Genomic DNA, 16,701 nt, shown 5'->3' with positions numbered 1-16,701 from the left:
TTCTTGTAGAGGACGACGAGATCTACAATTTCTGTATAAAAATTCTTGGCTAGCGTCAATGGTTTATGAGTAATTTGCAAAAAACTGTTTTTTCGTTTTTCGTCAATAACTCGTAAACTATTGACGCAAATGAAAAGTTTTTAAACTGAAATTGTAGATCTCGTCGTTCTCTACAAAAAAGGTTCTCTGCAATTTTTCCGTATCTCCAACAATTTAAGAGTTATTGAGGAAAACGAAATTTTTTACCAAAAGTTGGCTGTTTCGACCGTGGATCGACGGTCGGATTTTGTCAATGTCAATAAAATGCCAAATAATCATACGTAACTCGTTAAGTATTGGATTTAGAAGAAAAATGCATAGAATCTTTCTTTGTAGAGGATGTCAGTGCCTACAACTTGTGTATAAAAAGCCAGCGTCAATAATTAATTGGATATTTCCTTCTATACTTGTTAGCACGTAGCTATTTATTATTAGCATTGTTCTTCCGACGTCTGATTTCTTTTTAATTATAGGAAATGCGTTTTTCTAAGGTATATAAACTTTTGGGATTGATTGTATAGCCAATACATCCTTAAGATGCTCCGATAAACTTTTGCAAGCCGACGAATTAGAAAAATGAATTGCTCGTACCTGATAATATTCTTCGTCATCCTCCTCACTGTCGCTGGTCTGCGACAGGTGGTTCTTCGAAAAGTGAAGTCCTTGAGGGAACACCATAGTTATCGTGTTCTTGTCGTCGACTATCGTCGTCTGACAAGGCTCGGAAGGGCTGTTGGGCGCACTGAGCGGTTCTCCTTTGATCTCGACGCACTCCACAGCTTCAGGTACTAGGTTGTTGCTTCTCCTTAGGATTATTGTTGAGGTAGACGACGTGGACGACGACGAGGACAGTTCGTCGCGTCCCGACGCGGTGTTCATCGAGATCACCGGGAAGCACTCCTCCTCCATGTCTGAAAATAAAATTATTCCCTCCATCATTGTTTCTCGAGTAACATTTGATCAAAATTGACGCAGTAATTCGACGTTAATACTTAATAAGAGACGAAGATAAAATTAAAAATGAGATAAAATTGAGATATGCGATAACAAACAAATCCAGTCGCTTTATATAAAAACAGCTATTGTTTTAAGTATAATAAATCAAGCCGGATAATAATAATTTTCAAAACGTTTCCGATACTCGCTTAGACTTCCCTCTAATCAGTCTCGTTATCGGGCTTCCGTTAATCCTGTAATGTTATACCGTTTTCTAAAGGCTGTAACTTCGACGAACAAAGTGGTATAGCGTATTAGGGTCACTCTACGAACTATGACGCCGTGTAATGACGTTAGATAAGACGAAGCTCGAGTGTGGGAAAGGTGAAGAAAATATTTATTGCCGGTGTTTCAAAATACACTTGTGTCGCCATTTGTGTATCGTAATAATAGAGATACATACAGTGGCCTTCCAACAGTAGGCAACCAGACATCGCGAGGTTCCTATCGCTTCAGTTTAATTCATATTCACATCATATGAAACAGTGTATTAATTATTGTTATACGAAGAATTGTATCAAGCTTGGAACAATTATTATATGAAATGTTGTGTTAATTTTATACAAATGGATTAACGATTTTCTGTGTTGGTAAACGCTCCCTTACCATCTATTCTACTTCGAATGTCCAGCGATTTGTGGTGGTCCAGGTTGGTGGAATTAATGGAGGAACTAACGGCGGAAGCGCCGACTCTATCGGCACAAGATCCGGAATTTGGTGTGTGGGGGTTTGCACCGGGTGTCGCCGGACTGGGCGGCGGACTCGACGCCAAAAGACTGTAATTGTGCTCGGACTTGATCGGTCGCGGACCTCCAAGAGCGGCGTCCGTCATCAAACGATCCCTCAGCACCACTCCAATCGACGATTTGTCTCGCACGCTCAACCCGTTGCTCCATTCCTCTTCTTTCATGGTCAAAACATCCTGACTGAGACCCTGCAAAGCCACATTGAAAACATAATTCCTGATTACTCGTTAATTATTTTCCAATACGACAAAATGAAATGATGAATGCAATTGTGAGGATCTTCAGAAGTAAACTACTGGCTTCAAATTGTGCAATTATTAATTATTTGTTTCAAATTGTACAGCCATTAGTCATTAGCCTTTATTGTCCATGTATTGAGAAATATAAATAAAATTTGTATTCAATAACATAGGTGATTCATCGGGACAAAGTGCAGGATATTCTCGGAACAAACGACTGAATAATTCTGATTAGATTACTACGACATAATAGGTGCTCAATTTAGCGCAGTTCGATCCTGATCCAAGGATAATAGATGTAATTGGTCAGAACATTTTTAAACTTGGCCCGAATTAAATCAGCCTTTGGAAAATAGGTCAGATTCTCTAAAGTAATCCTAAAAACGTCATCTCAATCAGAGAATTATGCAACCATCGAGCATGCAATTTTGTCAGCTTGGACGTCATTAATTAATATTTAAATGTTAGGACGAATGTAGGCTAATACTTCTACAGATCAGAAACACTTGACTCTCTAGTCAAATTAGAAAGGTCTCTCATCTCTCGCGCTCTCTCTTGTGGTTGAAATGTACACACGCATACGGAGCAGAGAGACGCAAATCAATGGACTGGGGATCAACGTTCGAGGTTGTCAATGGCTCTGCCAGTTGTCTCTTGCCGGAGGTGTCAAGGACCCCACGAGTGATTCTAAAATTGTGCTCGACGGTGCTCAAAGAGAAGGGCGCGTGTCGAGAGCCGGTCAAGTTGAAGGCTGAGTCTCCTCGCCCTTCTTACGAGCTCGTCGAGACCAACGATTCTTCGGCCCTTCTGTCGAGGCCCTTCGGTAACACGGAACTGAGAGTCAAGGTCAACGAGGGAGCTCATTTCTTTTATTCGTATTCACTTTTGTCGAAGGAACATTCTTTCGTTGGTACGAATCTTCAGGTTGTTCAGATTGTAAGTTAAAATTCATCTCTTTGGAATTTTGCAAATAATAATAAATAAACTATTTGTAATGCCGATGTTGAAAATGGAATATAAATAGGAATTTCGTTTATATTTTAAATATCATAACATGCATTTCTCTTTTTATATTTTGTACGTCGTTGAATCAGCTTTCCATATTTCTTGTACATATCACTTTCTTTTTGCATAAAATCTGCAGCCTAGTTATTATCATATTGAACTCATATTCAAAGCCTGAATGAAATTGAGGAGCTGAATTTCTGAGTGAAATCATCAATATGAAATTAACCTGTGTTCTTATGGAGTTTGTATGAAAAATTATAATTTAATTTTATAATAATATTATTGTTGTCACATGAGTTCAGAATTTTAATAGAACTGAATAATTATCTCTGAATAATTATCTTATAGTCTTCTAATTAAAATATATCTGTTAACGTGAATGTTAAAATATATCTGTTAATCTGCATGGGAAAATGACAGAATTCACTATATTAAAAATATATTTTGCAGACATTATAGTTCGAACAACCTTAAGGTTTCTTACGAGGAGTTTTACTTAGAGGTTTGATGAAACTGGATAAGATTCTTGATTCTTCATTAGGAAATAGCATGATTGAGCAACGAGAAAGTTAGAAGCAAGGTTGCAACTCAAGGTTCGATCAGGTTCTCTTAGTTAAGATTTCTTAAACGTTGCCTATAACTTCTTTCACGGAGACTACACTCGAACCTACTTTGTAAATTATTTCCATGTATAAGGTAAATCGTAATAGGAATCGAAAACAATTGTTCCAGACTAATAGTGGTTTCACATGAAATTCAATAACCCCTGGCTGCGCGCTGAACTTCTATTATTAAGACCGGTTGCGAAAGTCTGGATACTTTTTGAGCAGATACCGTTACACGCGATTGCGTTACACGGGCTGCAAGTGGAAAGATATTCTCAGCCTCCATTCGAAAGTCGATACAATGAACTATTATTTCAGGTGACTAACCCCGTTCACGGTGTTTTAAAATCAGATGCACCGTCCCGTCTATTCGTTTCCTCCACGACTCCGGGGACACCCGGTATATACGGTAAACAGAAATATCCGTTTAAAAGGCGATTTAACCGGCAGAACCTGTTCGACCGAACAGCACTCGAACAATCGTGACCACGGTGTAAGTAATTCTATTCAAGCTCCTTCTTCCGTGGCTTCATCAGCTATTTTAGTCTCGTCGCGGGTTTTCTCCGGGCTCTCGTTATGGGTCGTTTCCCTGACGGACGTGAACAAAGCCAGAACCGAGGCAATTATTCCGTCCTAGATAATTAGCGACCAACAACCTGGGACCAAATATCGCGACACGTTTAAAAACTGATAAGCAAAAAGAGTTTGCCCCATAGAAAGTTGCCGTCTGAGAATGGAGAATCGTACGATTTATGTTCTCCCTCAAAAGTACAGTGAAATATTTAAAGCGACTGAACGGGTCGCTGGTAGCGGACTGACACGAGCCGCGATTGGATTCGCGGTATCTGTTGCGCGCCTCAGCAATGCGGAACTCCGGTACCAAGGTCGCGACATCACTCTTCCTTTTCTCCCTCAATCGACCGTTTCTCTCTCTCTCTCTCTCTCTCTCTCTCTCTCTCTCTCTCTCTCTCTCTCTCTCATTGGCCTTTCTCCTCTCCTTTTCCCGTATCGTCCGCTTTTCCGTTATGCTCCGCTCGCTGCCATTTATCTCGTCCCCAGTTTCACCTCCGCCGGAAGCTGCACCGAATATTTTACTTTGAACCCTCCACGAGATAAGGGTTTCCTCTCGTCTACATACCTTATCTATTGTTTTCCCAGACGAGACGGGATGATATCGTTCAAAGAAAGTAGGATACTTCCTTAGTAATGAATAGACTGTGGATTTTATGCATTTATAAGAAAGCTGAATGTGCAAACAGTGTGAACGTTGCATGCAACTGAATCAAGATACTTAAATGATAATAGGTAACTATTACTTAAAACATAATCTTTAAATTGGTACCCTAAATGTTTTATAAAAATCTGTAGTAATAATGAATTTTTTTATTATTTTTTTCATAATAGAATTACTTCATTTAATAATAAATTCTTTGGTTACAATTGACAAAAGTTACAAAGGTACAAAATGTAAAATAGGAGAAATAAGAAGACGAAGGAAATGGAGAAAGAATGGAGTGCAGAAGTTATGGAGGGATGAGAGCAAAATGTAAACCAACTCCATTTCTGGGCCAATAGACTGAAATAAAACTATATGTGTATATAATAATAAATTGCAACACATTGTTCACATTATTATTGATATTTTTAGCAACATTCTTTTATATTTGTTAATCCGTAAATTACAAATCGAGAATGGTATTCAGACGGTTCATTTACAGAACAATGGCACACCCTCGAGAAAGTAATTGTTGCGTCGATCAGGGTTTCGCCATCGGTATTAATTCGTCGGCAGATTCATACGGGAAGTGCAACAGCCGACAACGGTGTCGTAGCTCAGCAATTTTCTCCGACTGCGCCGGAGAGTCGTTTCGCTGGCGCAGCCCGTCTGTGTCAGTGCCTCCGCGAAACCGTAGAAATCTATGGTTGCTAACTGGCAATTTCCGCTAACCGACGTTGCGACAAATCATTTTTCCTTGGTCGCTGTAAACCGACCCCCCCCCCCCCTCACCTGCCTCTCCCCTTTCTGACACAAGAAAGTCACGTTCCTGTTTCTTCATACATTTTTCAAGTTTACACATTAATTATTAAATATTTATTTCATGACTAGAAATTTCTGAGGATTATAGAATTTTTCTAATGCAAAATATGAGATCATAATGAGATACACTTAACTTAGACATTAAGATAAAATATTGTTATACAGCAAAAATTAGGGTTGAGTGCAAAGTTGACAACTATTAACTTCTGAGAAGAATGATTTCGCTTACGCATAATATGAAATCATAATACGATACACTTAGTTTAAGTATTAAGATAAAATATGATTACACAGTGAAAATTAGGATCAATCAAAATCGATAATGGTTCTATACAAAATAATTTCTGATAAGAACAATAGAATTTTGTTTACTCAAAACATGATACCTTAAATTCTTATCACATATCAGGATACAGTTCTATATAGTTTAGGCATTAAAATGAAATATTATTGTATTGTACAGAAAAAATTAGGGTAGATGAAAATCGAATGATTCTATTCTTGTAAAATTATTTTTCACGTTTAATGAAATGGTTGCTCCTCTTCTATCGATCGTGTTGTAATGGCACGTTACGTGGATGACCATCGAAGGTCCTGGTTCGCGTAAAAAGTCGATATACTTTCGGGTCACGTCCATAGTTGCTCGAAAGGCATCGCTATATCCGCGTTAGAGCCAATCAATACTCTCGTTGCGACTCGTACATTAATTATGTTATTGATGTGGCGGCACTGCGACTGAGTTAAAGAAAAGGCAACAAGAATTATCATAACACTGAATTCGAAGTAGTTGGACAACTTTCTTCACTGCTATAACTAAATGTTCATGAGTAAAATAAAATTCCTAAACATTCAAGAAGTCGCATTTCGATAAATATTATTAATCGTCAAACGAGGAAACAAAATGTTCAATTCTTCAAATTTGAACTTGTTTACGTACACAAGTAGCGGGAATGGATAATTTTGTTCCACGAAGTATTCATTAGCTAAATTATGCAATAACGATTTACTCGGTAAACCTCGAAATGCTATTATGTAACCCAATAATTAGTATATCGAACGTTAACATTTATTGAGTATTCTAAAATAAGATTACGCATGTGTACAAAATGCTTCATTATTCATCGTTTCGTGTTTGGGAATCGATATAATATGAAATAATTAATTGAATACATGATTTCTCCTAATACGCTTGGCTGAAAAATTTATTTCTGTCTTTCCTTGTGATAAAATAGGTCCAAAGTTCAAGGTGGGAATTATAAGGAAATAATGAAAAAAATTACGGAACGAAGAGTTTAAGGCAACGATTGGTAGAGATGAAACCGTGAAAACTGGTATTTCCCGTTGCGAAACCGGAAAGCGATCACGAATTTGCAAGAAACGAGGCAGCAAGGCGTGCAGCTATGCCAGGCATCCAACAGAACTGACCTTTCTGTTCGCCAGTTCGTCGATGAACTCGAATGCACCGGCTGGGAAGAAGCGGATTGCAAAAATCACGGTCACTGAGCAAGCTCGGCAAAAACCGATCTAAAATAGATCAATAAGTTTTTTACTATCCTTAAAAAGTTTACTCTTTGCTGCACTCTTCCTTTAAATTATTGTTGGCTTGTATCAATTTTAATTATCAAATTCTATGGCGCATGAAATTGAAATCTTTTTGCGATTCGACTCGAGTGTTCAGATTATCCCGTTTCAATATTCCCGCTCGTTTGATAAACGAACAACACGGATCGTAAATCCACGTTACATCGAGAGATTATGCATTCTCATGCAATAAAATGTTTCGATTACGCCGTTACACACTTGATTGTGGGGTCGCGATATACGTTCGTCGCGCAGAATACTCGATCGAATATTCAGCGTTATGTAAATGCATGAATTATGGTGTCGTCCTTTTCCTTGATACACAGATTCTTTTTATGCAGCCTTGAATGCTTGATATTTCTTGATATTCTTGGTTGTAATATTAATACGTAATGTATTAATTGTATTAATACACAAAATGTATATTGAATTTTATCAGAGTAATATATGTATATTTATAATATTATCTTCCACATTTATTTCTTTTCACTTAGCATTCCATAACTAAGAAAAACCAACCCTGAGATCTGAATGACTGCCCATGGAGGCCATGTATTTTTTATTATATTTTTATTAGATATTGAATTGGTGTCTTTTCTGTTTTTGTGTCTACCAATAATGGTTTTATGAAATAAAAAGGAAATTCTTGGTATTTTTAGGCCTGTCTGATCTTTAGTATTTTAAAATATCAAGAAACTTAAATCGTAACTGCCTGAGTGAATGCCTCCCATAAATTCAATCTCTAGTCTCGTCAGCTTTGATCCTCCCCTTGTACCCTGAGATCTCGAACGACCTGACAATCACCGGATTCCACGGGCTCCACAGTTCGTCCGGCCGAGCCTAAAAGTTTCCATAGCGTTCCGTCTACTACGGTGCGCCGGGAGAAGAACACGCCGACCTATAGGATACTAGTTGGCAGAAGTCACTTTTACCAGCGTGTACCAGCCTCGATGAAGTCACGAAAAAAGGTGAACGTCCTCGAGAGTCCCATCCAAACCGTCCCGTCACTTACACAGTTACCTCTGTTGGCTCAGAACTCCCCCACCCTTGGCGCATAATTCCGTTGGTGTGCACCAGCACCGACGGACAACGACGAAGCCGACGATGAAGTCGACGACGACAGACCTCTTCTCTTTACACGGTCATGCGACTAGTTTCAAAACCTGCTGCCTTCTACCAAACGGGCTAGCCTAACCGCGCATAGCCGACCAGTCTCGCTGCTGGAAAGTCAAGAAACTCTAGAAACCTTGAAACGGCGCGAGGAAAAAAAAAGATTAATACAAGCGCATACGCGCCTGCATATGTACGTATGTGCGCGTCTAGCTGCAGACCGTTCGGAACACCGGAAGCACGGCTCATCGTGCGGATTTAATGCTCGTTCGCGGTGACTGATTTTAATGCATTGTGCTCGTTTGATAAACAGATTAAACCACGATTCAAATTCAATTTCCTTTTTATTGGATCATATAACAAATTCACGAGCCCGAGATTAATCGAGTCGAGCAATTAGAAATGGTTAACTTTCTTGTTCTGTCCTCAAATAACGAAGAGAAAAAGAGAGGGACTTTTATTTAATCCACAGGTGCTTTTCACGGTGAACCCGGTTACGCGTTCTGATATCCTCGTAACATCGTGGGATGCCCAAACGATGTAACATCTCCCTTCCAAAGCGGGCAGGTAGTTACCCAAAAATGCCGAGTCGACGCAACGACGCGACGCGACGCCTTGTTCCTACGGCTCTTACCAGTGGAATTCAGTCGAGTTCTCACGTAGCAGGCTTCGGGAATTATTTACGCCTCGACTTCCTCTCACGGGAACGTCGCGGACGAGAGGGGAATCTGATTCAACAGGTAGTCGACTAAACTCGTGGCCCCTAGCCGCGGAGAATTACACGCGGCTCAGTCGGTGAAGGAAAACGCGAAAGCCTTCTTTGAAGACGCCCCTGACTAAGCCGATCAACTTCCAAGCGGCGATTTACTCCCTCACGACTTTCAAATCGTATTTAACACTAAACCCACCGACAATTCTTGCACACTAATTATATTTTTTATATTTTCAAGTTAAATATAGACGTAGGAAATTTTTAGTCAAATAAATTAAATATAGGAAATTCTGTATTTCAAGTACAAGAATATATAATATATTATGAGATTTGATGAAGAGAATAATAATGTGGCGACTATATTTTAGGAAATCGTTTTTTCTAAGGATTGCTCACAATATTCGTCGTACGAAGGCAAGGCAAACATTTAGCTGATCTAGTCTTTGCTCTGGGCCTTGGCGAATATGATGATTTTTATTTATTTTTCTGGAGAGTCTTGTTTAAAGTAGTTCTTAGATACACCTTAAAATTCAAAGCTACTTTCAAATTAGGGGAAAAGCTAATTTGAAGTACTAAGAAATATATTTGTCATCTATTCACGGAGTATCATTCACCTTATGGTTGGTAAAAAACTATCTTAATAGTTTTGGAAAGTCCGAGGCATTCACGTCGCGTTTAAACTGTGGAATTACGACCACTGATTTTAATTGAAATTTCTCGAGAACACCTATTACTTGTTATTTTCAATTAATCATTTATTTCGAATAACTTCCTGCACACCGAGCACGACAAGAACAATTTTTATCGTTCATCTCGAACTGACAGTGACAGTTGAAATACTAATTGTGAGATTCTAATGTTCAACGTGTCAATTTATCTGATACAATGAAACAGTGTCGCATGTTGGAGGAAGTGAGGAGAGGCACGACACGGTTTTATAAATATCTACCTCTTTCAATGGATTATTACGATCCCGCACTTCCGCTTTTGTGGATGTTGTCAAAACACCCATGTCGCGCATTACACAGTGTTTTAATTACTGCAACTGAACGAGCAGCAATTCGAATAATTATACTTGATTGACTACTGAAAAAATTAATTTTTTAAACCGAAATATCTAGTCTGCGGATTTTTAAGATAAAACATATTTTGAGAAATGAAATCCATCTATGCAGATTTTTCATTTTTATAATTTCACGATTTATGTATTTTTAGAAATTATAGTATACATATAATTACAGTATACAATTATGTATAATAGGTGCATATTCTTACATGCAGATTTTGCTATAATTACAACAAAATTCATAGCCTACTAATATGTATTGGATGTTTTGTTGGCAAAGTCCCGAAGGCATTACTATGACAGTGTTAACAGATACTAATTGAACATTTAAAGAAATCACTATTCTTATCCATTACTGATTCGTCTGGGTTTAATTAAATTTGCATGTGTTTATTTATCGTGACGCTAAAATTATATAAAACGACTACAAAAATATTTGACGTGGAAATCTTCTTAAACCGAGGAACATTAATGCACATGTTTCACAAAAAAGAATTCCAGTAGATAATCAGGAAAACAGAGCGCAGAAGTTTCTAATAAATGTTCTTTCGAAATACGTTACTCAGTCTGTAGAAGGAATCGGTTTGAACAGTAGAACACGTTGAGGAATATATGTGCAATTTTTGTATGATTTGACAAATTTTTTTTACAAACGGCGCGTCACTTCGATAACGCGGCAGCGATAAAAATCGAGTATTTCCTTAGAAACATTAAATACGCTTCTATTGTACTGAAAATAAGCATTCAATTATAATTAACCAGTATCAACTAAATTAACTATGGTACTGGATTTTTTCAATCGATGGAATTAAAACAATGAAAAATTGTCTGCTCGATATTCTGTCTGAAGCCGAAGACAGATGGATAGGACAAAGTATAATGGGTTGAGATAACTATCGGTAATATAGAAGAATAACTGGAGCTCGAGTCGATAACGAGTCTCGAATAAAACGGTCGTAACATCGGAACGAATCGAACGAAATTATTTATGTTCGTGCGCGCGACGACTGATAAGCGGCAGCTACGCGCTGTTAAAAATTATCTTGAAACGCATTCGTGCCTCGCGAGATAACGCGCGGAACGAATTTAAGAAACTATTTTCGCGAGCGAACCGTTCCGCGATTCAACCATCCGAACTTCGAATCGAGAAATGCAAATACATATAACGCACGACATTTTACTTGACTAAAGTGAGATGAATATTTACAGCATTATAGCAGCTCAAGCACGTTCTTTAGTACATCGTGTTACTCGTTAACGAGGAAGTTCGTTACGTCGCGCAGTTATTAATCGTAATTATTTAAAATCTAAATCGACGTCCTCGTTGATTGCAATGAAAAGTGTCTTGCTTTGTACAATATCTTTGAAACGTGCTGATTATAATTGGATTCGTTGATTGCATTAAATAGGTACAGTTAATCCACAGCTTACTCTCTCTCTGTACAATAGATTCTATTTTAATCGAGGAAAGCTTATCAGCCACGCCCATATAACGGTAAGTTAATTTTCTCGAAGTGCAGTGTAGAAAAAAAATGGGGAACAGGTGGAGTAGTTTTTTTTTCCTGACGCCTCCATGTCCTAGTTTTTTCAGTTTTCAAGAAGGGGCGTGTTTATCGGGCGCGTAAAAAAGAAAGAACGATACGTGAAACGGTGCAGGTACGCGATAAAGCGGACATGAAATTACGCTCGCGTGTACCAGCAATGATAACACCTTTATCGGCACACAGTTTTTCCGTCACGTTTAGTGTTCGACGTTTTCTATTTTCCTTGGCCGGCCAAACCCTTCCCCTTCCTTCGAAACTCGTGATCTTCTGTCTGCGTCATTTCGCATTTAAGCGATTTTATCTGTCGCGGTGCCAGAATTAATGAGATAAGGACAATCTGCACGCGACGTAGGAAAGTTTTCGGTACGCTGATATGCAAGAGAATTCATTCATTCGCAATCCGCTGAAGTTCATTGAAAGTTTAATGGAGAATAATAAGCAGTAACATAGTGCTATTGTAATTTCAGTCAAACAATAGTACTATGATCTTAATGCTAATAACATGTGTTTCATAGCTCATTCCAGTTTGAACATCGATGATATAGTGACATTGATGCCAATTGTCGTAAATCACATCGTCATAATGATAGTATAATGCTAAGTAAACCATTTTTAAGTTTTTAACACCTGAATATTTATGTAATTTTGGGAGATATGAAACGACCTTGTTAATTATAGTTGTTTAATTGTGGGAAGACTATAACGTCTAAATAGAAGAATTATGAAGATTTTATAATTAACTTTACCTTTTTAAAGAGAAATGAAAGAGAATTAAATATTTTTTTACGCACTTGAATATCTCCGTCAATTTAGGAGATATTAAACAACTTTATTAGCCACAATCGCTCAGTTTAAAGAAGGCTATATAAGTTTCAATAAAAGTATATTTGTAGGTGGAGGAGTTATGGAGATTTCATAGTCACCTACACTTTTCTAAACGGAATTATACACATATTTTTCTATCATTTTGTATGATATGTATAAAAAGACTTATATTATATTATATTATATTTTCAATTTTGCTTTGACACACTTTTGTCAGGGTGACTCTCAACACTAAAACAATAGTTTTCTTTCGTACATGCATCGATCCATCGAAATCCCGTCCATATGAAGTAAATTATTCGACGCTTAATTTATTAATAGAACCACTATCGTCCTCATTTCTATCTCGCATTGTGTGCACAACAGTTTGCAAAAAAGTACAATTATAAATTGACGGAATATACTAGTCACCTTCTAACAGATGCACAATCGTGCCTCGTTCCTTTATCGCGTCACACCGCCTTCCCCGCGTCGACGTCCGATAATGTATCAACTACACATATCGTCGATTACGGGAACAATATCATAGAGCGACTCCGTTCGGCTCTACATTAAACGAGGCTAAAAATATCGATCGTGAGAATTCCTTGACACCGTATTCACCCCGTGTATACAAGGCACGACACGTGCCCAATTTATTTATTTCGCCTGGCTATTCGCACCGTTACTCCAAAACAATAGAATTATTACCAGTCCAAGCATGGCATAATTAATTTCAAGTAACTAGCATTGCATGTGTGCCACGAAAAAAAATGGATCCCTTTGAAAAGAACGTCGAAATTAGACGTTCCTTTGTATTCATAATTATAGAGGAATTAACGGACTACTTGTTATTTATCATGATAATTTCGCTCCAAGGTGAAAAGCGAGAAAGTAGAAGTGCTTCAGGCTTTCCTTTTACGCGTTCAACTCCTTTATAATCTCGGCCTCAAGAAGTACGTGGAATTAAGCTGTAAGGTAGAAATAGAATCAGCTTGAAATAAGAAAGCTTGTAAAATTCGAAGCAATCCTGCTAGTTCGCGAGCAATCACCGATCGCTTTATCTGCTTCCTCAGATAATGTTTGAACAATGGCTGATAAAGAACGAGAGAGGAAAATACCATGGAAGAGGAAGCGCCACTATTGAATTAAACACCGTCTACGATTGTCAACTCACAGTCTCTGATAAATGATTGATAACAGCTATTGTTCCCATAAAACAATTGAAAAGGAACCTAATTTCGTCTAACATTTTGCATGATTAATTTTCAGTTTCGAAGGGAACACTGGTTGTTCAACGGCTCCTATAACAGAGACTGAAGGAACTGAAACACGTGGATCAACAAATAAGAATGTGGGACAGAGTTTCCTTCATTCAGACCTGGTAAAATACGTATGCTTATGTATACCAACGTAATAGCAACAGGTGTTGAGAATTAACAATGTGTTAATTGAAATGTTCGTAGTAAAACAGAACAAACTGATCAAACAGCTTGTTTAATCGAACGTTGTACAACGAGTGCGAAACGCGATCAAAAGTTAAACTGAGCGATAACATCGAATTATTGCATCCATGAATAGACACGTTTCGCATGTCACTGAAGTCGTAGCCTTTATTTGTAAAGAATTGTGATCGTGTTCACGCATAAGCAACATTTCATCTGTGCTAGATACACACGGTTATCTCGGCGTCCTTGCAAAAACGATTCTAACTGGCTACTATTGGGACAAAGAAGGTATTTTTAGCAACAATATCAATTTAAATAGTGACACAGTCATTGTTGTCTAAGAGGTGTTGTTAAAAGAGTTACATAACAATATCCTGAATTGATGAGTTCAATCTGCTCCGGATTGATGGGATTCGATTTAAAAAAATTGGAAACGTTGGACGATGTTCGCAGGAAAGAGAAAAACGTGAAACGCGCGCGCGTTGTTCGACTTTCGCGGAAAGGCCGGTCTACGCGACATCTAGATTCCACGACTGCGTAAAAGGCAGCGGACATTAGAGGCCACGGTACGGTGAACTCTTCGCGAACAACCTTCATCCTTTCCAATTTGTTTCCACCGCTTGTACTGATGCATGACAGCGACCAAGGAAGCGAGACTGTAGTGTAAAAAAAAAAAAGTACGCGTACCTACGGTACGAAAGGAATGTTGCTGAATGAACGCGCGCTACTCTCTCGAGAACCTTGCAGAGCGACGCAGAGAAAACTGCGTAATCTGCCGACCTTTAAAATGTTTTACGACTAGACGATACTACAGATTTATTAGCGGTAATTTAATTGATAAGGAATATCATTTCGTATAAGAAAATCAATGTTATGTTCGAATCTAGTGACGTCAATTTCAATTCCTCTTCGTCACGAGGTCTACTTCATTTTTATACAATTTTGTATGTCAACTTGAAATTATAGGAAAATAAGCCAGTGAATTGAAATTGGGAAGTTGAGACAGACTGGAAACAATCAAAACCTATGATTTTCAATTTTCAATCATTAAGCTCATAGCAACGTTGACTGATTTTTATTCGTACACACATATAACTCACTTACAATTAAATCTACAAAATTGAAGTTTCTCTTCATTAAAAGAACTTAAAAATCTGCACTTGTTGATTCTGATTAATAGTAATTAAAGCAAACATTATTCTATACATTATCTATGAAAGTCTCTTAAAATTAAAAAAAAATTAAGTTGATTGATCCAAAAACAAAAGTTAGTTAGTCTGTTCGATTATTAATGAGAGCCACTATACGTACGTACATGAGAGTAAAATGAAAATGAGATTGTACCCATTAATGTTCAAATGAATTGACTAAATATAACTTTGAATAATGTAGTATAGAATGGTGGTCAATTTATTTGCTATTGTTCTATAATTGTATCGATATAATTTATAGTACCCGAATGTAGAAGCTGAGCTAGTTGATCGATAGAAGCTGCGTTGTTGAAAAAGTTAAAGTTCAAGGCTACGTGCAAATTGTGTATGTATAAGTGCGTTTTTGTCAATGGACACAGTGAAGACAGCGATGTAACGGAATTGATCACGGGGCATGAATTATGCACGGCCTGAATAAATGAACGATAACAAATGAGGGATGCGCAATTTTATCGCGCTTCCACGACACTACCAGGAAGTGCATTGACGATTTATACTTCCATCAGCATACACTCTCTCGACATTATTTCAATAAAATCCTACTTTAAACTGGAGTGACTCCAGCTGGAAGAATTACCGATGCTTCCTATATTTAAATTCATTAATCTTATTATCCTCCATCGCTATAAATAACTATAGCGTATATCAGATGTTACATTACATGTTGTATTAGTTATACGATATTACATTTTGCGTCAGTCAATTATATCAACTATAATCTTATCAAAATTGATTACTGGCCGTCTAAGCAAACATTAAACATTACGTAAGCTGTGTTACTTTCAAGGAAACTACGTTTTTATTATATATAGACATGGGAAAAAATCGTACGAGGAAGTCTCTTATCATCTTCGCAACTGATTGTTATCGAAATTATAATTAATATGTCTTTTGATACATGAAATACTTTTTCCCGGATAAAATGAATTAAAATATGGGCGCTGAAGGGAAGAGGCAACGATTTCATGTGGTATCGCGAGCGTTGCTTCCTCGTCGCGGGTACGGGTTTCCGCTCGTGAACTCAAAGCACGGCTACTTCCGGTTTTTGCACCAAAAACCAGCCAACCACGACGTTCCTCGTAATGGCTGCTACTGACACGGTGCTACTCCACACGTTATCGCTACCCTAATTAGATTAGATACTTAATCGACGATCGTTGAATATGGATGACATGCCCTCCAAGGAGCAAAACCATCATTGTTTCCTTTAGCGAAGAGATTTCTTGTCAATAACCCTTGTTTGGTGCTTCAAACACAAACCGTGAATGAACTTGTAAATGAAATCTTATTATGTAAACGAAATGGCAAAGAAGATGATTTGAAATTTGATTACAGTCATTCCAACTAAGTTGTTCATGTAATCAGTGGCAAAAGTAAAAAAGTAAATTGATTTAGGATATGGTACAGACTTATGAGATCGAAATTCTATCTGAAAATGCATTATTACCTCTAATTTAAGAATGTATTGGCTATACAGTCAATCCCAAAAGTTTATGCACTTTAGAAACGCATTTTTTAAAAAGAAATCAGACGTCGGAAGAACATTGCTAATAA

At 37.7% G+C, this 16,701-nt stretch overlaps 1 protein-coding gene and 1 long non-coding RNA gene across 5 annotated transcripts in view; one reads left to right on the top strand and one right to left on the bottom strand.

The window, feature by feature from the left end:
* CrebA (Cyclic-AMP response element binding protein A) overlaps positions 1–16,701 on the bottom strand; it is a 30,129-nt gene that overhangs the window by 4,621 nt on the left and 8,807 nt on the right. For both annotated transcript variants that reach the window (XM_026810791.1, XM_018037817.2), the window contains 2 exons: positions 1,642–1,969; positions 631–950 (listed from right to left, as the gene is read on the bottom strand). In XM_026810791.1, the coding sequence (XP_026666592.1) occupies positions 631–950; positions 1,642–1,969 (648 nt within the window). The remainder of the gene's footprint in view (positions 1–630; positions 951–1,641; positions 1,970–16,701) is intronic.
* LOC113463860 (uncharacterized) lies at positions 1,920–5,265 on the top strand. Of its 3 annotated transcripts, none has more exons than XR_003388690.1 (4): positions 1,920–2,956; positions 3,479–3,621; positions 3,952–4,938; positions 5,038–5,265. It is a non-coding gene; the product is annotated as an uncharacterized LOC113463860 (long non-coding RNA). The 3 variants fall into 3 exon arrangements; XR_003388689.1 differs by having other exon boundaries at positions 3,479–4,126; positions 4,792–4,938; XR_003388688.1 differs by having other exon boundaries at positions 3,479–4,938.

The sequence above is a fragment of the Ceratina calcarata genome, unplaced genomic scaffold (assembly GCF_001652005.2).
Source record: "Ceratina calcarata isolate Rehan_Ccalc_2016 unplaced genomic scaffold, ASM165200v1 scaffold178.2, whole genome shotgun sequence".
In the NCBI taxonomy this organism is placed as follows: Eukaryota; Metazoa; Arthropoda; class Insecta; order Hymenoptera; family Apidae; genus Ceratina; species Ceratina calcarata.
Note: the sequence above shows the minus strand (reverse complement) of the source record. Positions and strands in the feature narration are given on the sequence as shown.